General features: G+C 50.3%; 1 protein-coding gene across 1 annotated transcript in view; it reads left to right on the forward strand.

Annotated features, from left to right (window-relative positions):
* Window positions 1-1,202: 1,202 nt before the first annotated feature.
* Window positions 1,203-25,204, forward strand: part of DDX1 (DEAD-box helicase 1) — a 135,807-nt gene continuing 111,805 nt past the window's right edge. The window contains exons 1-7 of the mRNA XM_075341125.1: window positions 1,203-1,283; window positions 3,484-3,535; window positions 4,404-4,467; window positions 7,454-7,483; window positions 10,262-10,358; window positions 12,186-12,233; window positions 25,009-25,092. Coding sequence (XP_075197240.1) covers window positions 1,268-1,283; window positions 3,484-3,535; window positions 4,404-4,467; window positions 7,454-7,483; window positions 10,262-10,358; window positions 12,186-12,233; window positions 25,009-25,092 — 391 coding nt within the window. The 5' untranslated portion in view covers window positions 1,203-1,267. The remainder of the gene's footprint in view (window positions 1,284-3,483; window positions 3,536-4,403; window positions 4,468-7,453; window positions 7,484-10,261; window positions 10,359-12,185; window positions 12,234-25,008; window positions 25,093-25,204) is intronic.

A 25,204-nucleotide genomic window follows, 5' to 3' on the forward strand; every position in this document is an offset into this window, starting at 1 on the left:
GTTTCTGCGGTTCCTTCCACTTCTTAATAATATCACTCACAGGTGATGGGGGAAGATGTAGGAGGGAAGATATGTCATGACCTGACTTGTTACAACAGTCGCTCCTATAACAGGACTGCACTGGTATCGGTGAGTTCTGCAACACCAGCCATTCTGTCATGTTGGTAAAGGCAAATGGCATACACTGAGGGGCGAGGAGTTGAATGTTAAACACCGAGTGCAATGGGGCTGGATTTTATACACTGAGGGCTATGGGATAATTTTAGACTCACATTTCTAATTTTTTAGGAAATAACATATGTACATTTGCAGCAATAAACAGACTCCTACCCTATCTTTTGTATTGAAGCAACTAATGAGCGTGTGCAATAGTCATTGTGAAAGAAGAAGGAAAAGTGTCCAAAGTGACATCACGTATTGTGATTCGCAGATCCAGTGTTATCAGTTTTGTAAGAGGTGTTTCCTGTCATTGAGATCCTGCCTCTAGTGATAAGGAGTTTGCTGAAAAGTCTTCTGAAAGCACTAGAAGTCTGGATCCAAAAAAGCCTCGGTTTCCTCTGTAAAAATGGCAAGATTTGTTTTAAAAGATATGGAAAAAAAATAAGAAAAAAACGCAAAACGATGCCAAATTTTATTTTGAAATAATACATGATGGATATCAGACAAAGAAGCGTATATAAAATGTGCACCATAATCAAGGTGTGAACAGAGCTTAGAAAAAAGGTGTAAGAGAAGGAGCCCCAATACACTTGGAGTACACTGTGCGTATACATTAGCCAGCCATGATGTATATAAAATGCCTGTATATCTTGCAATGGTGAATGGGGTGATTTGACTCATCGTCCTCTGGGTAATGGAACCATTTTTATGCCGATGTTCACATTCACACAGTGCAGCAACCTGAAAGATAAGCGCTATATACACATTCACCTATCTTTTTCTTTATAACCAAATCATAAACAAACTGGAACATTTTCCCCAAACAAATATGGCGGCCGTGACTCCGCGCCGACCTTTCACGCAAGTCTCTGAACACTAGAGGTTAAACATGTGGCGTCCATGTCTGTCTCCTTTGATTGCCATGCACTGCGCTGCTTCCGCCATTTTCTTGAAGACCAGTATAGTATTCTGGTAATCCTTGCGACGACAGAAAAATGGCAGCGATAAGGCAGACAAAAAAGAAAAAAGCCTCCAAGTGAGTGGCTTGATGTTTCCGGCACTGTGACTAGTTCCTCCTGTGTGCTCTCTGCGCTGGCAACCGGTAGACATGGCGGCTTTTGCAGGTGAGGCGCATATGGTGACAGATTCGTAGTGCAGTCAATGTGCTGTCAGGACCAGTGATCTGTGTACTCGTGCATTTAGTTCTGTGTAGCACTACAAGTATCAGCATGGCCTATAATGTGAATTCTCAGTTACTGGAGAGCCTCCTATGCTTATCCTGCAGCCTTGCTGTGGCCCATTGTACTTTATTATTTCACACATTGTGCCTTTCCCCCATAAAGTCATGGATTTGGGGCGTTTCAACATTTATAGACATTTTTATTATTGCTCATCCCCCCTGTAACTGGGGCTCGTATTTTACTCCCAGTTACAGAGGAAATTTACCCTCCTGGCTGCACAGCAGAGCTGACTGGATGTCTGGAGACCCCCACAACAATTCCTGCCCCCTTCTGACACTCAGTGATCACATAATTGCTGGGGGTCCAAAGCGCTTCCTAATCTGTATCCCTAGCGCTTGTTTAGATCTGTGTATACAGTGATCAGGAAGGCAGAGATGGTGATAATAAACTGTCTCTGCCTTCTCAGTGAGGGAGTCTGGCTGGGTCTGACACTCCTGCAGCCGCTGACTCCGCAGTGAATATATAAAACGTATTGCAGAATCCTAAGCGGACTGTCTTGACTTTTTAAGAAGTAGGTACAGAGGTTTCACCAAGACTACCCTATCAATGACCTATACTTAGGATGCATCATCAGTTTCAGGGTACTTTGGCTCAGCCCCTATTAAAGTGATTGGGAGCGGATCCACAATGCCCAGGAACCAACGAGTACTCAGTGAGCACGGCTGTGGGGTTCTGGCTTTATGCACTATGCATCAAGTGATCATGGGGGTGTCGGGACCCCACAGATCTGATATCTAAGGATACATCATCAATATAATAGTCTTGGGCAGCCACTTTGAGGAGTTTAATCGAGACATTAGTATTGCACGTTAATGTGATCATAAATCAGCATAGAGACGCTCGGATAAAATATTTACAAACTCATCAGAACCAGCTCACTGACAGATGTTCTGTTAACTCAGTTGGCAGCCAGCATGAGGCCTTTTTCACACGTCCGTGTCTCCGGTGCGTATGACATGTACCAGAGACACGGAAGTATATAGACCCATTAAAATAAAAGTATTTACGCTCATGTCCGTTTTTTCACATGTCACCGCACACTGACGTGATCCGTGTGAAATAAAATTATTTTCTATACTTACCTGTTTACGGCGCTGCTGTCACTTGCTTCCGGGTCACCTCATTATGCTCATGAATATTCACTGCACCACGGAGCCAGAAATAACAGCAGCTCCGGGGACAGGTGAGTATTGAGGTTCATGCTGTTTCTAGCCTATCTGGATGTCAAACGGATAGCACAGGGACAGGACACGTAGAACACACACACTGACATGCCCACGTACACCGCGGACCGTGCAGAATGGGTGTGTTTTGCACAGACGTGTGAAAGAGGCCTTAGACAGTGCTACACCGAGGCACACGGTGCAAAACTTTTAATAATGCTCATTTGCAAAAATTACTGTTAGCTCAATATACCTGCATTTAACACTAGAAGTCCCAGAGAGGGGTCATTTGACATTTCTACCATTGAAACCCTATGGAGCTCGTAATTCCTGGGACTTCAAGTGTTAATGGGTTTGCACATCGTCCTAAATGAGTAAAATTGCAAAGTACTTACAAAAACAACAAGCAACTCTGCTATTGATTGGGATTGTTAATTCTATAGTTTACACCTCGTTGCCTTGGTTACTGACCACCTCTGCTGTCTATCAAGCCAGATTTCCAAGTGATGAGCGCAGTCATGTACTGTTCCCCTCCGCTCCTCCGACGCAGAGGCAAAGCTACCTGTGCTAGAAGTAAGGCCTCTTTAACACATACGTTTTGCACGGTCCGTGGTGTAGGTGTGTATGTGTGCGTGTGTTCTCAGTGTGCTTTACATGTAACATCCAGATAGCACGAGCTGGCATACTCACCTGTCCGCGATGCTGATGTCTCCGGTACTGCTGCTGCTTCCGGGTCCGCCATGCTGATAGGTGTCTTACCTGCAGCAAAATCTTGATGACTGTTGTGTAGCTTTATTATGGGGGGGATGTTAGATGAAATCGATTCTTCAGTGAGCGGGGGGCTGATAACAGCGAGCCACCTGAAATCCAGCAGCTCCTGATCGGAGACTGTACTAATGAGCGCACTTCTAATGTTGCAGAAATGGGTGTGATGCAGGAGATTGCGCAGGCCGTGGAGGAGATGGATTGGCTGTAAGTACACGTTTTATGTAATATATATGTCTGTGTGTACTGATTTCTCAGAAAGTGAGGAATACATTCCATAAGGGTGCGGCGCTGATGATACCAAAAAACGCAAAATTAAACCCAGGCAATAGACGAGCGGAAAAATCAAAAATGCCTTAGGGGGTGAAAACAAAACCACCAGAAGGAAAATAGTGACCGAGACAAGATATATAGATAAAATATCAAATATTTATTAGAATTTATGTTAAAACCAAATCATACAAAAATGTAAAATCACAACAGGAATGTCCCATATAGCAGCAGAATGAAAAGGGCAATAGAGGTAAGACCATGTATACCACTATAGATAATCAGTATAGCTAGCAATAGAGAGCATGCAGCAATGCATGGGATTGCAGAGGATGTACTATATGGAATAATAACTCCTAAATGAAGTGTGCCAGTGCGGAAACATCCAAAATATATCCAACAATGTGGTAGTAAATTAGTTAGATAGATACCTTAGTGGATGGTTAGATGTAGCTGCCTGCTGCTAACCCCGATGCACGTTTCATCCGCTAGAAATGTTCTCAGGGGGCACTGGTCATAAAAGAGCTGATGTAGCTGTACCTGCTGGCAGTAAATATCAAATCCTGTGACTATGGGGTTGCACAGGTAGGTCGGAGTGCCCATGCTTACGCTTGCCCACCCCAGGAAATGCCTACATGGACATGTGGGCATCAAAGCCAACCACGGAGCATGAATCAGGAGGCCTGGTCTCTTGGATACAGCATTTTTCATCGTGTATAGTCGCTTACCTGGGGTTGTGAAGACTTTTGATTTTCTATTATCTCTATAGGAGTTTTGTTACATTCTCTGCTTTCTCCGTTCTTAGCCTTCCCACTGACATCCAGGCGGAGTCCATACCCCTGATCCTGGGCGGAGGCGATGTGCTTATGGTGAGTTTGCTGGATATAACTGGCTCATGTGCACAGTGGTCATTTATCTTACACGCATCCAGGCGTTGTAACTGTACTGGGTGCAGGGGTTACATTCAGAGTTTTCGGGCCCCAAATGGTCCCTTTGACCCATATGAGGAGATCTGTCGAGGGCTTGTTTTGTGCGCCGAGCTTTAGTCTTCACTGGTATTACATTGGGGTACGTAAGATGTTTAGATTGCTTTTTATTGTCACTTTTGGGGAAGTAAGCCAGCAAATCTGGTATTTCAGTTTTTTACTTTGCAGCTCTACTGTATGGATTAAATTATTTTACATTTGGTAAATCTGACCTTCGTGAATGCAGCGATATTAAATGTTTTTTATCTATTGTTTTAGTTCTGAGTGACGGAGGAATTTAAATATTTTTTATATATACCGTATTTTTCGTTTTATAAGATGCATCCCAAATTTAGAGATGAAAAAGGTAAAAAAAAAAAGAAAAAAAAAGGGGTCCATCTTATACTCACTCGGTGGTGTCTTACCGGTGGGGGACAGCAGGTGTGGTGGAGCAAGGTCACAGGAGACAAGGGCGGTGCTGGAGTAGGGCGATGCTGCAGGTGCTGCGGTGGGGGCCTGTGCTGGCTGCGGTGGGGGCCTGTGCTGGCTGCGGTGGGGGAACTGTGCTGGCTGCGGTGGGGGCCTGTGCTGGCTGCGGTGGGGGCCTGTGCTGGCTGCGGTGGGGGCCTGTGCTGGCTGCGGTGGGGGCCTGTGCTGGCTGTGGTGGGGGCCTGTGCTGGCTGTGGTGGGGGCCTGTGCTGGCTGCGGTGGGGCCTGTGGTGGCTGCGGTGGGGGCCTGTGCTGGCTGCGGTGGGGGCCTGTGCTGGCTGCGGTGGGGGCCTGTGCTGGCTGCGGTGGGGGCCTGTGCTGGCTGCGGTGGGGGCCTGTGCTGGCTGCGGTGGGGGCCTGTGCTGGCTGCGGTGGGGGCCTGTGCTGGCTGCGGTGGGGGCCTGTGCTGGCTGCGGTGGGGGCCTGTGCTGGCTGCGGTGGGGGCCTGTGCTGGCTGCGGTGGGGGCCTGTGCTGGCTGCGGTGGGGGCCTGTGCTGGCTGCGGTGGGGGCCTGTGCTGGCTGCGGTGGGGGAACTGTGCTGGCTGCGGTGGGGGCCTGTGCTGGCTGCGGTGGGGGCCTGTGCTGGCTGCATAGAGCAGAGTTGTGTGGCGAGTGTTACATATGCTCTGTTGGTGGTTCGGGCTTCAAAGAAATGGCAGCCGGAGTCAGCGCATGCGCAGATGGAGCTCTTGGCTCAATAACAAGCTGAGATCTCCATCTACGCACGTGCCGACTCTGGATGCCATTATTTCAAGACACCCGCCCCACCGCCCTGCTCCACACAGCCACCGCAGACAGCCCTCCGCCCGAACAGAGGGCCCCCACCGCAGCTCGCACAGCACCCATTCTCTACCTCCCGGTAAGTTACATTCGGTTTTTAAGACGCACCCCTCATTTTCCTCCCAAATTTTTGGCAGCAAAAGTGCATTTTATAATCCAATAAATACGGTACTTAATTACTTAAACACTTTTCTTCCTTTTTTTTTTCTTATCTTGATCATCTGATCGCGTTCACTGTATACAGCAATAATTTTGCATTGCAATATATTTTATTTACTCCCTTATATCTGACGTGATCATCACTGTCCCCATTGGGGCTCACAATCCACATTCCCTGACATACAAACTCCTTGCAGATGTTTTCCTTTAGTGAGGTATATAATATATAGTGATATAGTATATTAACAGTCTCCTTTGAAGGTAGCCACTTTTTAAGCTTTATATAGGTACAAAGATTTAGCAAAAAAGAGGGCAACCAGTCCAGTTAGCCCAGGCCAACACATCTAATGCACCAACAGGATGCAGACAAACCTCTCAACATGATGGACACTTCACAGGTGCAAGGTAAATTGCACACTAGTGGCGCGCATAGGGCACTGTTCACAATTGCATCCTGTTGGTGCATTAGATGTGTTGGCCTGGGCTAACTGGACTGGTTGCCCTCTTTTTTGCTGTGAGTATATTAAATTTTTGGAGGAGTTTTTATCTCCTCTTTCTGTTGCTATTTTTTGTACAAAGATTTAGGCAACAGGTGCCTTCAGTAGACCTCTGACTTCCAATGGCAAAGAATCAGTAAGGCTGCTTTCACACATCTGGTTTTTCCTGTGCGGCACAATCCGGCGCGTTGCAGAAGCACCGCAACCGTTTTTTTTTTTTGCCGACGGTTGCGATTTTTTTTTGCATAGACTTACATTAGTGCCGTATTGTGCCGCATGGGCTTGCGTTCCATCCGTTTTTTGCCGCATGCGGCAGATTTAGCTGATGCGGCGGCCGGATGGAACGTTGACTGGCACGTTTTTTTGTCCGGCAAAAAAACCCGCATCCCGCCGCATCCAGCCGATGCGGTGCTATTTGCAAAAGCCGCATCCGGCCGCCGCATGCTGTGTTTTCCACTGCGAATGCTCAGTAGCCTGCCGCAAGCGGCAAAAACCGGACGGGCCGCATGTAAAAAACTTATGCAAAGGATGCGGTTTTGTCGCTGCATCCGTTGCATAGGTTTTAGAGCTGGATTGGCCGGCTCTGCTAAAACCGGATGTGTGAAAGCAGCCTAAGCTGCAATAGCCTCATGGGGAGATATCAAGGCGCCCGAGTCAGCACTGATGCCAGGGGAATCTGCCACTTCAGAAATAATAGTGGCATTTAGGGGTAGCAGCAGTAACAGCCACAGCCGTTAGTGGTAGATGATGGTTGTATAGAGCAGCCCACTCCATACACCTGCACCCGACGTCTGGCATTCAAAAGATCAAAGACCTGTGTTTTTTAGGGCCAATCTTGGACATTTTGCATTGGGACCCATTATTTGGCTCATATACATTCAGTGTAGTGCACTAGAATTTGTTTTTTCCACAACTGATCTATTATATAACTAACCCTTGTGAATTTTTTTCTGTATAATTTTAGGCTGCAGAGACCGGAAGTGGTAAAACTGGGGTAAGTCCACCCGTTATGTAGGTGCGCTGTGAATCTGTGGTCACATTTTGGGAGAATCGCTCTTCTATCACGGTCAACACATCAGACTGATTATATGTTTGACTTAAGAATTGGTTTTCCAGTCCGTCTATCCCACCCGATCTGACATTAGGCAGAGAGAAGTCAGTGCTGCTCACTAAGTAGGAAGCTCCCAGGACAACTCTCGTCTCCTATGGATGACAGATGATTGCAATTTTAGTTGTTCCACAAGATGAAACAGCGTTTCGCCACACCTCATGCCATGTCAGAAGGGTTAGAAGGACTAGACCATCCCTAAAAATTAATACACCGACTTTCCAATAACCTTTCTATACGGTGTCTCCTAAAGAGGCCAGACCCCTTCTGTTAAATCTATTTATCTTTATCAGAATAACTCTTCAAAAGGTGGCGCTGTAACATGAAAGGTGAAGATTTATACTGGAGGTATATGTTAAGATTACCTGTGTTTTTCCAAAAATAAACGAGGGTCTTATAATATTTTCATTTCCAAAAAAAGGGCTAGGGCTTATTTTTGGTGGAGGGCTTTTTTTTCCCATGAACAACAATCACACATTTATGCTCCAATGTACCTCGAAGGTGTATGGCTAGCTTCGGCTTGAAGGTGTATGGCCAGCTTCGGCTTGAAGGTGTATGGCCAGCTTCGGCTTGAACGTGTATGGCCAGCTTCGGCTTGAAGGTGTATGGCCAGCTTCGGCTTGAAGGTGTATGGCCAGCTTCGGCTTGAAGGTGTATGGCCAGCTTCGGCTTGAAGGTGTATGGCCAGCTTCGGCTTGAAGGTGTCTGGCCAGCTTCGGCTTGAAGGTGTCTGGCCAGCTTCGGCTTGAAGGTGTCTGGCCAGCTTCGGCTTGAAGGTGTCTGGCCAGCTTCGGCTTGAAGGTGTCTGGCCAGCTTCGGCTTGAAGGTGTCTGGCCAGCTTCGGCTTGAAGGTGTCTGGCCAGCTTCGGCTTGAAGGTGTCTGGCCAGCTTCGGCTTGAAGGTGTCTGGCCAGCTTCGGCTTGAAGGTGTCTGGCCAGCTTCGGCTTGAAGGTGTCTGGCCAGCTTCGGCTTGAAGGTGTCTGGCCAGCTTCGGCTTGAAGGTGTCTGGCCAGCTTCGGCTTGAAGGTGTCTGGCCAGCTTCGGCTTGAAGGTGTCTGGCCAGCTTCGGCTTGAAGGTGTCTGGCCAGCTTCGGCTTGAAGGTGTCTGGCCAGCTTCGGCTTGAAGGTGTCTGGCCAGCTTCGGCTTGAAGGTGTCTGGCCAGCTTCGGCTTGAAGGTGTCTGGCCAGCTTCGGCTTGAAGGTGTCTGGCCAGCTTCGGCTTGAAGGTGTCTGGCCAGCTTCGGCTTGAAGGTGTCTGGCCAGCTTCGGCTTGAAGGTGTCTGGCCAGCTTCGGCTTGAAGGTGTCTGGCCAGCTTCGGCTTGAAGGTGTCTGGCCAGCTTCGGCTTGAAGGTGTCTGGCCAGCTTCGGCTTGAAGGTGTCTGGCCAGCTTCGGCTTGAAGGTGTCTGGCCAGCTTCGGCTTGAAGGTGTCTGGCCAGCTTCGGCTTGAAGGTGTCTGGCCAGCTTCGGCTTGAAGGTGTCTGGCCAGCTTCGGCTTGAAGGTGTCTGGCCAGCTTCGGCTTGAAGGTGTCTGGCCAGCTTCGGCTTGAAGGTGTCTGGCCAGCTTCGGCTTGAAGGTGTCTGGCCAGCTTCGGCTTGAAGGTGTCTGGCCAGCTTCGGCTTGAAGGTGTCTGGCCAGCTTCGGCTTGAAGGTGTCTGGCCAGCTTCGGCTTGAAGGTGTCTGGCCAGCTTCGGCTTGAAGGTGTCTGGCCAGCTTCGGCTTGAAGGTGTCTGGCCAGCTTCGGCTTGAAGGTGTCTGGCCAGCTTCGGCTTGAAGGTGTCTGGCCAGCTTCGGCTTGAAGGTGTCTGGCCAGCTTCGGCTTGAAGGTGTCTGGCCAGCTTCGGCTTCAAGGTGTCTGGCCAGTAGTTAGTAACCTTAACCCTAACTTACATTCACAATTGCTGGTGCAGGGTCAGTGTCTCTTATGGTACACTTACTGGCACTCTCAAAACACTGTGTGGCAGTGGCACTCTTCTTCTCTATGTGGCTGGGAGGGGGCAGAAGGCAGGAGTCTGGAGCAGGACTCGGGAACGGTGGTTGAGACGTCCCACGTGGCTGCTTCTGCGGTAGCGAGCAGGGCCGGCTGGGAGACCGGATCCAAGAGGCGGCACTTGGGAGGTAGGAGGTAGAACCCTGGAGCTGCAGGCAAGCCCACACCATAGTGCAGTAGCGGCTAGGAGGCAGCATTCGGGAGGCGGGACTTGGCAGTGGTAACCAAGCAAACATCGTCGCGTAGTAGCAGCCAGGAGGTGGGAACCATTTGACAACACTCAGGAGGTGGCACTCGGAAGCGGGTGAGAAATTTGACCCTGCCATGGTGGAAGGAAGCAGCAGGACAATTTGGGAGCTACATTATGCCTATCCTAGCGCCTCCAGATCTAGGTTGTGTCACCCTGAGGTTAGTGACATAGTCAGTGCCTCCAGCGCTTGGTTAACTAGGGCTTATTTTTGGAGTAGGGTTTATATTTAAAACCTACTCCTAAAATCCCCAAAAATCAAGCTAGGGCTTATTTATTGGGAGGGCTTATTTTTGGAAAAACCACGTACCTAGTTTTAGTCGCTACCAACATTTAAAGAACAAGTGTGCGCCTCTTTTAGATAAATTTATTTTCGGTGTATGTTGTGTAATCATTGCAAGAAGATGTACCTTTTTCATGACTTTAGGCTTTCAGCATACCGGTCATCCAAATTGTGTATGAAACCTTAAAGGATCAGCAGGAAGGCAAGAAGGGCAAAGCCTCAATAAAGACTGGAAGTTCAGGTAACCCTCCCGAATATTCATGTATCGCATTCTTCTAGTGAACATGCACTTTAGGGGGCATTGCCAACTTTGAAAGTCATTCCCTATCTAAGGGATTTGGAATAACATTCCTATCACCGTGGTTTTGATTGTTGGGATCCCCCCGATCTTGAAACCTGGTGCTCTGAAGATGTCTGTATGAAATGGAGCAAATATCGTGTTACGACTCTGCATCAATAAGGAATATCTGAGCACTTGTGTGGGGGGTGAACCATTCTTAATTATGCCAGACATATTGCCCCTTTGTTCGGTGAGTCAAGGGACACGGGGCCACTGTTTCATGTGGGACTATACGGTGCTAACTTGTGGAATGGCTGCCAATTGCAGATTGCATCAGCCCCCTGCGGTGTACTAGTCTGTGTCTGAGGAGGACAATTGAACTAGTGAACAATGAGGGAACAGCCATGATTAGCATCCCCCAATCCTGTAAATACTATACTACTAGGCACATAATACAAGGATGGGCAGAATACTACTGGGCACAATACCACTTAAGGATGAGCACCTTATTACAGGGCACACGTATGGGGACATTATTGCAGCATGGGCACATTACTACAAGATGTTGGCTAAGATTACTATATGATGCTGCTAATTGTAAAACAATATTACAAGAAGGTGATAAAATGTAAAAAAAAAAATCATAATAAAGCATGAATTTTTTTTTGCCTTTAAAAATGCTTTTTATATATAAACTTAAAAAAAGTGCACATCTAATATATAAAGCTGTGTGCGTGCGTGCGTGTGCGTGTGCGTGTGTGTGTGTGTGTGTGTGTGTGTGTGTGTGTGTGTGTCCGGGATTGGCATCTGCACCGTCGCAGCTACAGCCACAAAATTTTGCACACTCACACTTCTGGACCCCGAGAGCGTCATAGGCTATGTTTTGAGGGGAAATTTTAACCCCGCGCTTTACAGTTATTCACCAAAAAACCTGCCTCCATTAAAACGAGTGGAGCTGGGAGCCACAGTGCAGCCAGAACTTCAGAAGAATGTGCAGCCACGCCCTTATATGGAATGTTGGCGTGTCACAATGCAGCCAGGGAAAGAGACTGACACAGACAGGGAAAGAGGCAGACACAGACAGGGTAAGAAACAGACATAGAAAGGGTAAGAGACAGACCCAAAGAGACAGACACAGACAAAGAGACAGACTGACAGGGAAAGAGAGAGGTTAAGAAACAGACACAGACAGGTAAAGAGACAGACACAGACAAAGAGACAGAGGCAGACACAGGGAAACAGACAGACAGGGAAAGAGACAGACAGGGTAAGAGACAGACAAAGACAGGTAAAGAGACAGACACAGGGAAAGAGAAAGAGGGAAAGAGACAGAGATAGACAAACAGGGAAAGCGATTGAGACAGACGGAGACAGAGACAGTCAGAAACAGACAGGGAAAGAGACAGACAGACAAAGAGAGAGAGCGACAGAGCGATATATACAGAGGGGGAGACAGACATTATAATTACATTTCTATCTATTTGTTTTGTGGTGTTTGTGTGCAGAATACATTTTTGTTAATACATTCTATTTTGTTAACAGCAGTTATTAACCCGGATGAAGGCGGGTAGTACAGCTAGTTTGTTATAATATACAAGCAAAAAATGTTTAAGAAAATGATCCAAAGATGTATAAAAAAAACCATGGAATCATTAAAAATGTTCACTTTGTCTTGCAAATAATGCGGCCCCTCTCAATTTTTTTTCTATATGCACCCAGCTGAGTTTGAGACCCCTGCCTTAGACAATGTGCCAGTTTTCAGATCTATCTTTTTCTGTCTTTTCATAGTGCTAAATAAATGGCAGATGAATCCATATGACAGAGGCTCAGCCTTTGGTAAGTGTTTGTATGTCACCTGTGTCTTTTATGTACAACCTCCACTTATCTCAACGTATGCACACATATTTGGTATCGCTGCTGTGGGAAATGCCCGATCTATCAAAATATAAAATCAATTAATCTGATTGGTAAACGACGTAGCGGCAAAAAAATTCCAAAAGCCAAAATTAAGTTTTCTTTGTCGCTCTATTGGGAGACCCAGACAATTGGGTGTATAGCTACTGCCTCCGGAGGCCACACAAAGTATTAAACTTAAAAGTGTAAGGCCCCTCCCCTACTGCCTATACACCCCCCGTGGGATCACGGGCTCCTCAGTTTTCATGCTTTGTGCGAAGGAGGCTAACATCCACGCATAGCTCCACTGTTTAGTCAGCAGCAGCTGCTGACTTTGTCGGATGGAAGAAAAGAGGGCCCATACTAGGGCCCCCAGCATGCTCCCTTCTCACCCCACTTTTGTCGGAGGTGTTTGTTAAGGTTGAGGTACCCATTGCGGGTACGGAGGCTGGAGCCCACATGCTGCTTTCCTTCCCCATCCCCTTAGGGCTCTGGGTGAAGTGGGATCCTATCGGCCTCCAGGCACAGGAGACCGTGCTCCGTCCACAGCCCTGGGGATCTGCTGGACATGGAGCTGAGTATCGTCAGGGACAAGGCCCTGCTACATTAAGGTACTCTGTGTCCCCGTACAAATCGCGCACACACACACCAGCATTGCTGGGTGTGTTAGTGCGCCGGGGGCAGCAGCGCGGCGCGCTTGTGCTATACTCACTGCAGCTTGCTGAGTGAGTTTATGTGTTAGGAACTACCGCACCGGCCGCTGATGGCGGTTTTTACAGCAGCGCTGCGGCGCGGCTGGGACTTGTGGTGCGCCGGGGACTTCCGCGCTGGCCGCGCTTATACGGCGGCCGCGCTTATAAATCGAGTCCCCGGCTTTTGCGGCCTAGTTCCGTTTCGTTCCCGCCCCCAGGCCTGCCAGTCAGGGGAAGGGCGGGACGCTATGCTGAACTTCAGCGCCGAGGGCTGGAGTCTGCTTAGCATACTCCAACCCCCCTCACTGGGCACAGTGGGACGCCAGTTTCCCGCACTTTGTCTGGGGCACGCCCACGGCCCGCCCCTCTTCACAGGACGCTGGCAGCCATTCCTGTTTGCAGTCTCAGTGGAGAAGGGAGACAAGCTCTGGGAGACCCAGACACGGGATTCTGGCGACCACACACCCGCTTGGAGCGGGCGGTAAGCGGCACCTCGGGTGCTGACACCACTTGTGCCGAAGTGTTCATTTGTATATGCTTGTATTCTATACATTGCACTGTACGGTCGCTATTCTTGGCTATATACCCTCCTAGATTGCTAGACAACATGTCGTCCGCAAAAAGCAAGGGGGCCAAGACACAGGCTTTCTATGCTACCTGTACCGCATGTGCGGCTGTTCTACCGGCTGGTGCCACTGACCCCCATTGTGTGCAATGTTCGGCCCCTGTGGCACTTGCTCAGCCGGGGCCTCTGCTAGAGGTGGCCCAAGGAGAACCACCTGTGAACACTGTCCAGGTGACAGGGACGGAGTTTGCAGTTTTTGCTGATAGATTGTCTGTGACTATGACTAAAATCCTTGAGACTTTGCAGTCCAGACCGGTACCTCAGACCATGGGCACTGTTGATTCAATGCTCCCTGGCCCCCCTCATTTGGAACAAATCCGTGCTCCGGGGGGGTCCCATGCATCCCGGGGTGATGGCTCTGACACGGACGACAGTCCCAGACAGCCTAAGCGAGCTCGCTATGAGCGACCCTCGACTTCATCACACTGGTCAGGGTCCCAGCAAGAGGACTCTCTGTACGATGAGGCAGAGGTAGCTGATCAGGATTCTGATCCTGAGACCGCTCTCAATCTGGATACACCTGATGGGGACGCAATAGTGAATGATCTCATAGCGTCCATTAATAAAATGTTGGATATTTCTCCCCCAGCTCCTCCAGTGGAGGAGTCAGCTTCACAGCAGGAGAAATTCCATTTCAGGTATCCCAAGCGTAAATTGAGTACTTTTCTGGACCACTCTGACTTTAGAGAGTCAGTCCAGAAACACCACGCTTATCCGGATAAGCGTTTCTCCAAACGTCTTAAGGATACACGTTATCCCTTTCCCCCTGATGTGGTCAAGAGCTGGACCCAGTGTCCAAAGGTGGATCCCCCAATCTCCAGGCTTGCGGCTAGATCCATAGTGGCAGTGGAAGATGGGGCTTCACATAAAGATGCCACTGATAGACAGATGGAGCTCTGGCTGAAATCCATCTATGAAGCTATCGGCGCGTCGTATGCTCCTGCATTCGCAGCTGTATGGGCACTCCAAGCTATTTCAGCTGGTCTTGCGCAGGTTGACACTGTCACACGTACATCTGGTCCGCAAATAGCGTCCTTAACCTCTCAAATGTCTGCATTTGCGTCTTCCGCTATTAATGCTGTCCTAGACTCTACGAGCCGTACGGCAGTGGCGTCCGCCAACTCCGTGGTTTTACGCAGAGCCTTGTGGTTAAGGGAATGGAAGGCAGATTCTGCTTCCAAGAAGTGCTTAACCAGTTTGCCATTTTCTGGTGACAGATTGTTTGGTGAGAGATTGGATGAAATCATTAAACAGTCCAAGGGTAAGGATTCATCCTTACCTCAGCCCAGACCAAATAAACCCCAACAGAGAAGGGGACAGTCGAGGTTCCGGTCCTTTCGAGGCTCGGGCAGGTCCCAATTCTCCTCGTCCAAAAGGACTCAAAAGGATCAGAGGAGCTCAGATTCTTGGCGGGCTCAGTCACGCCCAAAGAAAGCAGCCGGAGGAACCGCTACCAAGGCGGCTTCCTCATGACTTTCGGTCTCCTCTCTCCGCATCCTCGGTCGGTGGCAGGCTCTCCCGCTTTGGCGACATTTGGCTGCCACATGTCAAAGACCGTTGGGTGAGAGACATTCTGTCTCACGGGTACAGGATAGAGTTCAGTTCTCGTCCTCCAACTCGATTCTTCAGAACTTCTCCGCCTCCCGACCGAGCCGATGCTCTTCTGCAGGTGGTGTGCTCTTTAAAAGCAGAAGGAGTGGTGATCCCTGTTCCTCTTCAGGAGCAAGGTCACGGCTTTTACTCCAATTTGTTTGTGGTACCAAAAAAGGACGGGTCTTTCCGTCCTGTTCTGGACCTAAAACTGCTCAACAAGCATGTGAAAACCAGGCGGTTCCGGATGGAATCCCTCCGCTCCGTCATCGCCTCAATGTCTCAAGGAGATTTCCTAGCATCAATAGACATCAAAGATGCTTATCTCCACGTGCCGATTGCTCCAGAGCACCAGCGTTTTCTACGCTTCGTTATAGGAGACGAACACCTTCAGTTCGTAGCCCTGCCTTTCGGTCTGGCGACAGCCCCAAGGGTCTTCACCAAGGTCATGGCAGCAGTAGTAGCAGTCCTGCACTCTCAGGGTCACTCTGTGATCCCTTACTTGGACGATCTACTTGTCAAGGCACCCTCTCAAGAGGCATGCCAACACAGCCTGAACGTTGCGCTGGAGACTCTCCAGAGTTTCGGGTGGATCATCAACTTTGCAAAGTCAACTCTGACCCCAACCCAATCAATAACATACCTTGGCATGGAGTTTCATACTCTCTCAGCGATAGTGATGCTTCCGCTGAACAAACAGCGTTCACTACAGACAGGGGTGCAATCTCTCCTTCAGGGCCAGTCGCACCCCTTGAGACGCCTCATGCACTTCTTGGGGAAGATGGTAGCAGCAATGGAGGCAGTCCCTTTCGCGCAGTTTCATCTGCGTCCACTACAATGGGACATTCTCCGCCAATGGGACGGGAAGTCGACGTCCCTAGACAGGAACGTCTCCCTTTCTCAGGCGGCCAAGGATTCTCTTCAGTGGTGGCTTCTTCCCACCTCATTGTCAATAGGAAAGTCTTTTCTACCCCCATCCTGGACGGTGGTCACAACGGACGCGAGTATCAGGGTGGGGAGCAGTTTTTCTCCACCACAGGGCTCAAGGTACGTGGACTCAGCAAGAGTCCACCCTTCAGATCAATGTTCTGGAGATCAGGGCAGTGTATCTTGCCCTACAAGCCTTCCAGCAGTGGCTGGAAGGCAAGCAGATCCGAATTCAGTCGGACAACTCCACAGCGGTGGCATACATCAACCACCAAGGAGGGACACGCAGTCGGCAAGCCTTTCAGGAAGTCCGGCGGATTCTAACGTGGGTGGAAGACACGGCATCCACCATATCCGCAGTTCACATCCCGGGCGTAGAAAACTGGGAAGCAGATTTCCTCAGTCGCCAGGGTATGGACGCAGGGGAATGGTCTCTTCACCCGGACGTGTTTCAGGAAATTTGTCGCCGCTGGGGGAGGCCGGACGTCGACCTAATGGCGTCCCGGCACAACAACAAGGTCCCGGCCTTCATGGCACGGTCTCACGATCTCAGAGCTCTGGCGGCGGACGCCTTAGTTCAAGATTGGTTGCAGTTCCGGCTGCCTTATGTGTTCCCACCTCTGGCGCTGTTGCCCAGAGTGCTACGCAAGATCAGGTCCGACTGCCGCCGCGACATCCTCGTCGCTCCAGACTGGCCAAGGAGGTCGTGGTACCCGGATCTGTGGCATCTCACGGTAGGACAACCGTGGGCACTACCAGACCGGCCAGACTTGCTGTCTCAAGGGCCGTTTTTCCATCAGAATTCTGCGGCCCTGAGCCTGACTGTGTGGCCATTGAGTCCTGGATCCTAGCGTCTTCAGGATTATCTCAAGAGGTCATTGCCACCATGAGACAGGCTAGGAAACTAACCTCTGCCAAGATCTACCACAGGACGTGGAAGATATTCTTAACTTGGTGCTCTGCTCAGGAAGTTTCTCCCTGGCCATTTGCTTTGCCTACTTTTCTTTCCTTCCTGCAATCCGGGTTGGAAAAAGGTTTGTCGCTCGGCTCCCTTAAGGGACAAGTCTCTGCGCTATCTGTATTTTTTCAGAAGCGCCTAGCACGACTTCCTCAGGTACGCACGTTCCTGCAAGGAGTTTGTCATATCGTCCCTCCTTACAAGCGGCCGTTAGAGCCCTGGGATCTGAACAGGGTTCTAATTGCTCTTCAGAAGCCGCCTTTCGAGCCTATGAGGGATGTTTCCCTGTCTCGCCTTTCTCAGAAAGTGGCTTTTCTAGTAGCGGTCACGTCTCTTCGGAGAGTGTCCGAGCTAGCAGCGCTGTCATGCAAATCTCCCTTCCTGGTATTTCACCAGGATAAGGTGGTGCTGCGCCCGATTCCGGAGTTTCTCCCTAAGGTGGTATCCCCCTTTCATCTCAATCAGGATATCTCCTTACCTTCTTTGTGTCCTCGTCCAGTTCATCAATGTGAAAAGGATTTGCATATGTTGGATCTGGTGAGAGCACTCAGAATCTACATTTCCCGCACGGCTCCTCTGCGCCGCTCGGATGCACTCTTTGTCCTTGTCGCTGGCCAGCGTAAAGGGTCGCAAGCTTCCAAATCCACCCTGGCTCGGTGGATCAAGGAACCAATTCTTGAAGCCTACCGTTCTGCGGGGCTTCCAGTTCCCTCAGGGCTGAGAGCCGATTCTACCAGAGCCGTGGGTGCGTCCTGGGCATTACGGCACCAGGCTACGGCTCAGCAGGTGTGCCAGGCGGCTACCTGGTCGAGTCTGCACACTTTTACCAAGCATTATCAGGTGCATACCTATGCTTCGGCGGACGCCAGCCTAGGTAGACAAGTCCTTCAGGCGGCGATTGCCCACCTGTAGAAAAGGGTCGTTTTTACGGCCCTATCATGAGGTATTATTTTACCCACCCAGGGATTGCTTTTGGACATCCCAATTGTCTGGGTCTCCCAATAGAGCGACAAAGAAGAAGGGAATTTTGTTTACTTACCGTAAATTCCTTTTCTTTAACGTTCCTTTATGGGAGACCCAGACCATGGGTGTATAGCTAGCGACCTCCGGAGGACACACAAAGCACTACACTCAAACGTGTAGCTCCTCCCTCCGGGCTATATACACCCCCTGGATGACAATCTACCCAGTTCAACGCTTTGTGTTCCAGGAGGATCATACACTTTTATTTCCTCATATTTTTTTTGCAATTTTACTTTAATTTTTTAAAGATTTAGAAGAAAAGCGGGTCCAGTCTGGACTCCCGGCATGTCCCTTCACGCTCCACTCTGCGGGGTGCTGTTAAGGTTGATTAATAAGGCTGGAGCCTTCACATGCCGAGCTCCTTCGCATCCTCTGTCGAGGCTCTGTTTGAAGTGGGAGCCTACACGGTCCTCTCTGCTTGCAGGAGGCCGGCTCCATCCACAGCCCTGTCTGGTCCCTGCTGGAAGGAGCGTTACCCCCACTCAGGGACATGGCCCTGCGTCTCAAAGCTAAGTATTGAGACGTTTTTTCAGGGGTCCCGGGTGCTTTTATTATGGGGGCAGTATGTGCTTAACGTTGCTGTTAATTTCGGCCGGTTCTGGGAATTTCCCATGAGAACCGCGCCGACTGTGCCTGCTCGTCGGCCGCATTTTAAAATCTAGGCCCCGGCTTCTGTTTGGGCCTAGTTTCACTTTCGGCTTCTCTGTATGTTTTGCATACAGCGCCGCCCACCGCCCGGCCAGCAGAGACGAGGGCACTCCCCTCTAGAGGGACGTCCCCTCCTCTGTCTACCCCCCTGTATCTCTGTGTCCTCTGTGTTTTCCCGCTCCTGGGCTTAATCACGCCCCCCCTCCTTCTCCCAGCGCCATCTTTCTCAGCGTTTTTCACACTGAGAAGCGCTGGATGCTGCAGCTCCATACTTTCTGGACGCTGTCACTTTACAGGGGAGAGGTGAAGTCCGGAGGATACACAGAGAACAGGGCTGGTAAGCCACAACCTATGGTTGTGGATTTTTATACACTCAGGCTTTCTACAGCAGTGTGTTTTGGCTGCAGAGCTTCCTCCACAGCAGCATGTCTGTCACTAGGAGCAAGGCTGCAAACATGTATGCTATATGCACTGCTTGCAAGCTAATTCTGCCAGAGCCTAGCACGTACCCACATTGTGATAACTGTGCTAATATGGTTGTGTCTCAGCCTGGAGCCTCCGCAGGGGTCCCTCCGGCTGCTTCGGTCCAGGTGGCTGAGCCCCCGGCTTGGGTAGCTTCCTTTACACAGGCTCTTTCCAAGTCGTTTGCCGATTCTATGGGGCAGCTGTCCCAGACGCTGCTGTCTATGCATCAGCCTCCCCCTCAGGGTGTCTCTGCGGCTCCGAGCTCTGCAGAACCCTCAGAGCATGTCCTAGGACCCCGTCCCCCTAAACGGAGACGCACGGACCCTCCTCCTTCCTCGTCCCACGGCTCTGATTCACAAGCCGAGGTGCAGGGCGAGGATGATTCTTTTACTGTGGGCTCAGACTCTGCCTCTATGTACCCCATTGACTTGTCTGAGAGCGATGCGGACGTTAGTGACTTGATTGCGTCCATTAACTCCGTTCTGAACCTTAACCCACAGGAGTCAGAGGATCAACCCTCTCTGGTAGAGGTACACCAGTTTACCTCTCCTAAGAAACCTAGGAGTATGTTTTTTAACCACTCCAGCTTTCAGACCACTGTTAACAAGCCTAGGGCCTGTCCTGACAAGCGTTTTCCGAAACGCAGCTCAGATGACCGTTTCCCGTTTCCACCGGAGGTGGTTAAGGACTGGGCCCAGTGCCCAAAGGTAGACCCTCCAGTGTCCAGAATCTCAGCCCGCACAGTAGTTGCGGTGGCCGACGGCACTTCTCTTAAGGATCCCACTGACCGCCAGGTTGACCTTCTGGCCAGGTCTGTATTTGAGGCGGCAGGAGCCTCCTTCTCTCCGTCCTTTGCGGCGGTGTGGGCTCTTAAGGCTATCTCTGCCTCTCTGACGGAGATTCATTCCCTCTCCAGAGACTCTATTCCTGAGATGGATACCTTAACCGCCCGAGCTTCAGCTTTTGCATCCTACGCCATGTCTGCCGTCCTGGAAGCTTCTCACCGCACGGCAGTGGCCTCCGCTAACTCCCTCGCGATCCGCAGGATCTTGTGGCTTCGAGAGTGGAAAGCGGACGCTTCCTCTAAGAAGTACCTTGCGAGTCTCCCTTTTACTGGATCACGGCTGTTTGGGGAACAGCTGGATGACATAATTAAGGAGGCTACTGGCGGGAAGAGTACTTCCTTGCCACAAGCTAAACCCAAGAAACCTACCCAGGGCAGGAACCAATCGAGGTTTCGTTCCTTTCGTTCCTCTAACTGGTCATCTTCTAAGCCCACGGTTTCGTCCACTACCGCCAAGGACCGTAAATCCAACTGGCGCGCAAAGCCGCGCCCTCAAAAGACCGGAGGAGCCGCTGCCACCAAGGCAGCCTCCTCGTGACTATCTGGCCGCGCCAGCAACGTCCTTGGTCGGGGGCAGGCTCTCCCACTTTGGCGACGTGTGGTTGCAACACGTCTCCGATCAGTGGGTGCGGGATATCATCACCCACGGCTACAGGATACCTTTTTCTTCCAGCCCGCCAAACAGATTTTTCTGTCCACCCCCCCCTGCTCCAAAGCCGCCGCCTTCTCTCAGGCCGTGGCATCCCTGCAGGCCAACGGTGTAATTGTTCCGGTCCCCGCCCGGGAACGGTTCAGAGGTTTCTACTCAAACCTCTTTCTAGTTCCCAAAAAGGACGGTTCCTCCCGGCCCATCCTGGATCTCAAGCTTCTCAACAAGCATGTTCAGGTGCGGCACTTTCGCATGGAATCTCTAAGATCGGTCATTGCCTCAATGACCCAGGGAGATTTTCTAGCATCCATCGACATCAGAGATGCCTATCTGCATGTGCCTATTGCGGTCTCACACCAACGTTGGCTACGCTTTGCGATCGGAGAGGAACATTTCCAGTTCGTGGCTCTTCCCTTTGGCTTAGCCACGGCCCCCCGAGTGTTCACCAAAGTCATGGCAGCAGTGGTTGCTGTCCTACACCTCCAGGGATTGGCAGTGATTCCTTACCTGGACGACCTTCTAGTCAAGGCCTCATCCAGTGTAGACTGCCAACGGAGTGTCTCTCTCACTGTCGCCACGCTAATTCAGTTCGGGTGGCTTGTCAACCTCCCCAAGTCGACTCTGACCCCGACCCAGGTACTCTTATACCTAGGGATGCAATTCGAGACTCTGCCGGCACTTGTCAAGTTGCCCTTAGTCAAACGGCAGTCCCTTCGTCTGGCGGTGCGCTCTCTGCTGAGGCACCGCCGTCATTCTCTCAGACGCCTCATGCAGGTGCTGGGTCAGATGGTGGCGTCCATGGAAGCGGTTCCCTTTGCCCAGTTCCATCTGCGTCCCTTGCAGCTGGACATTCTCCGCTGTTGGGACAAGCGGATCTCTTCTTTGGACAGGCTAGTGGCTCTGTCATCACAGGCCAGGAACTCCCTACAGTGGTGGCTTCAGCCCCTCTCCCTGTCACAGGGGCGGTCCTTCCTGACTCCGTCCTGGGTGATTCTCACCACGGATGCCAGCCTCTCCGGTTGGGGAGCGGTGTTTCTCCATCACCGAGCACAGGGCACTTGGACTCCGTCCGAATCAGCCCTCCCGATCAATGTGCTGGAGATCAGAGCTGTGTTTCTAGCTCTCCTAGACTTTCACCACCTACTGGCGGGCAAGCACATTCGGGTTCAGTCGGACAACGCGACGGCGGTTGCCTACATCAATCACCAGGGCGGAACTCACAGCCGTCTGGCGATGTTGGAGGTTCAACGAATCCTCCAGTGGACGGAGGACTCAAAGTCCACCATATCTGCAGTCCACATCCCAGGCGTGGAAAACTGGGAGGCCGATTATCTCAGCCGTCAAACCGTGGACGGCGGCGAGTGGGCCCTGCATCCGTCAGTGTTCAGATCAATCTGCCGCAAGTGGGGCACTCCGGAAGTAGATCTAATGGCTTCCCGGCACAACAACAAGGTTCCGGTTTACGTGGCTCGCTCCCACGATCCTCAAGCCTTCGCAGCAGACGCACTGGTTCAGGATTGGTCTCAGTTCAGTCTGGCCTATGTGTTTCCCCCTCTGGCGCTCCTGCCCAGGGTTCTGCGCAAGATCCGAATGGAGGGCCGTCGAGTCATACTCATTGCTCCGGACTGGCCCAGGCGAGCCTGGTACCCAGACCTGCTCCGCCTGTCCGTAGAGATCCCGTGGCATCTCCCGGACCGCCCAGACCTTCTCTCTCAAGGTCCGTTCTTCCGCCAGAATTCTGCGGCTCTCAGATTGACGGCGTGGCTCTTGAGTCCTGGATCCTGACGGCTTCAGGCATTCCCTCTGAGGTCATCTCCACCATGACTCAGGCTCGGAAGTCTTCTTCGGCCAAGATTTACCACAGGACTTGGAGGATTTTCCTGTCCTGGTGTCGCTCTTCCGACCATGCCCCTTGGCCGTTCTCCTTGCCGACCATCCTGTCTTTCCTACAGTCTGGCCTACAACTAGGACTGTCCCTCAATTCCCTCAAGGGACAGGTGTCGGCTCTGTCGGTATTGTTCCAGCGGCGTATCGCTCGACTGGCTCAGGTGCGCACCTTCATGCAGGGCGCATCTCACATCATTCCTCCTTACCGACGACCTTTAGATCCCTGGGACCTTAATTTGGTCCTCACGGCCTTACAGAAACCCCCTTTTGAGCCTCTCAAGGAGGTTCCTTTGTCTAGACTTTCACAGAAAGTTGTCTTTCTAGTAGCCATAACTTCTCTCAGGAGAGTTTCTGATTTGGCTGCGCTTTCTTCGGAATCCCCCTTTTTGTTTCACCAAGACAAGGTGGTTCTTCGTCCGACTCCGGACTTTCTTCCTAAGGTGGTGTCTTCGTTCCACCTTAACCAGGACATTTCATTGCCCTCTCTTTGTCCGGCCCCTGTGCATCGCTTTGAGAAGGCGTTGCACACCTTGGATTTGGTGCGGGCGCTCCGCATCTATGTGTCTCGCACCGCCGTTTTTCGGCGGTGCACCTCACTTTTCGTGCTAACCACGGGTCAGCGCAAGGGTCTCTCGGCATCCAAACCGACCTTGGCTCGTTGGGTTAGGTCGGCTATCGCCGATGCCTACCAGTCTTCTCAGGTGCCTCCCCCGTCGGGGATTAAGGCGCACTCGACCAGAGCTGTCGGTGCCTCCTGGGCTTTCAGGCACCAGGCTACGGCTCAGCAGGTGTGTCAGGCTGCCACTTGGTCCAGTCTGCACACTTTTTCGAAGCACTACCAAGTGCATGCTCATGCTTCGGCAGATGCGAGCTTGGGCAGACTCATCCTTCAGGCGGCTGTCGCCCATTTGTGAAGTTAGGTTTTGCCTACTTCTCAGTTTAGTTTATTTCCCACCCATGGACTGCTTTGGAACGTCCCATGGTCTGGGTCTCCCATAAAGGAACGTTAAAGAAAAAGAGAATTTTGTTTACTTACCGTAAATTCTTTTTCTTATAGTTCCGACATGGGAGACCCAGCTCCCTCCCTGTTGCCTGTTGGCAGTTTTTGTTCCGTGTGCTTCACGGCTGTTGTTAGTAGACAGAGTTCTGGTTTTGCCGAGTTTTACTCTATCTCTACTTATGGGTGGATGTCCTCCTTCAGCTTTTGCACTGAACTGGGTAGATTGTCATCCAGGGGGTGTATATAGCCCGGAGGGAGGAGCTACACGTTTGAGTGTAGTGCTTTGTGTGTCCTCCGGAGGTCGCTAGCTATACACCCATGGTCTGGGTCTCCCATGTCGGAACTATAAGAAAAAGAATTTACGGTAAGTAAACAAAATTCTCTTTTTCTTCTAGCTCTAATTGGGAGACCCAGCACCCGCCCCTATTTTTTTGTATACACATGTTGTTCAGGTTGAATGGTTTCAGTTCTCCGATATTCCTTCGGATTGAATTTACTTAAACCAGTTTATTGGCTTTCCTCCTTCTTGCTTTTGCACTAAAACTGAGGAACCCGTGATCCCACGGGGGGTGTATAGCCAGAAGGGGAGGGGCTTTACACTTTTAAGTGTAATACTTTGTGTGGCCTCCGGAGGCAGTAGCTATACACCCAATTGTCTGGGTCTCCAAATTAGAGCTAGAAGAAAAGGAATGTACGGTAAGTAAACAAAATTCCCTTCTTTTTGATCACCACATATTTTGCGCTAAATGAGATAACAGGCGATCAAAACGTAGCATCTGCGCAAAAATGTTATTAAAAACTTCAGCTCAAGACAAAAAAAATAAGCCATCACTGAGCCCAATCTCCGAAAAAATGAGAACGATACGGATCGTGGAAAATGGCGCAAAAAGTGCGCCATTTCTTTTGACAAACTTGTGATTTTTTTTTAACCCCTTAGATAAAAATAAAACTATACATGTTTGGTGTCTATGAACTCGTAGCGACCTGAGGCATCACACCAGTACATCAGTTTTACCATATAGTGAACAAGATGAATAAAATATCCCAAAAACAATCAGGCAGTCGCACTATTTTTGCAATTTTTCGCACTTCAATTTTTTTTGCCGTTTTCCAGTACACTATATGGTAAACCTGATGGTTTCATTCAAAAGTACAACAAAATAAGCCCTCATATGGCAAGATTGACGGAAAAATAAAAACGTTACGGCTCTTGGAAGATGGGGAGCAAAAAAAAAACCCCTTTTGGTTTGTGGAAAAAAGAAATGCTTATCTGAAAAGGCCAATTAAAAAACATTGGTCCGAGTGGTCTCAGATTTTTCACAGAGCTTACTCCATCCAAAAATACAGTTGTGTGAACGTAGCCTTACGCTGATGACTGATATGCCTTGTGGTCACCTTTGTTCCTCTCAGCTATTGGACCAGACGGCCTGTGTTGTCAGAGCAGAGAGGTGAAGGAGTGGCACGGCTGCAGGTCCACCCGAGGAGTCAATAAAGGTAGAGTCTATCGATATATTGTGCTGATCTGGCTTTTCATTATTTGTTGTTATTATATGTACTCCAGTGATTTGTTTCTTTCACATCAGTCACGGTGCCCAATGATGGGGGG

This window comes from Anomaloglossus baeobatrachus, chromosome 3 (assembly GCF_048569485.1).
Source record: "Anomaloglossus baeobatrachus isolate aAnoBae1 chromosome 3, aAnoBae1.hap1, whole genome shotgun sequence".
In the NCBI taxonomy this organism is placed as follows: Eukaryota; Metazoa; Chordata; class Amphibia; order Anura; family Aromobatidae; genus Anomaloglossus; species Anomaloglossus baeobatrachus.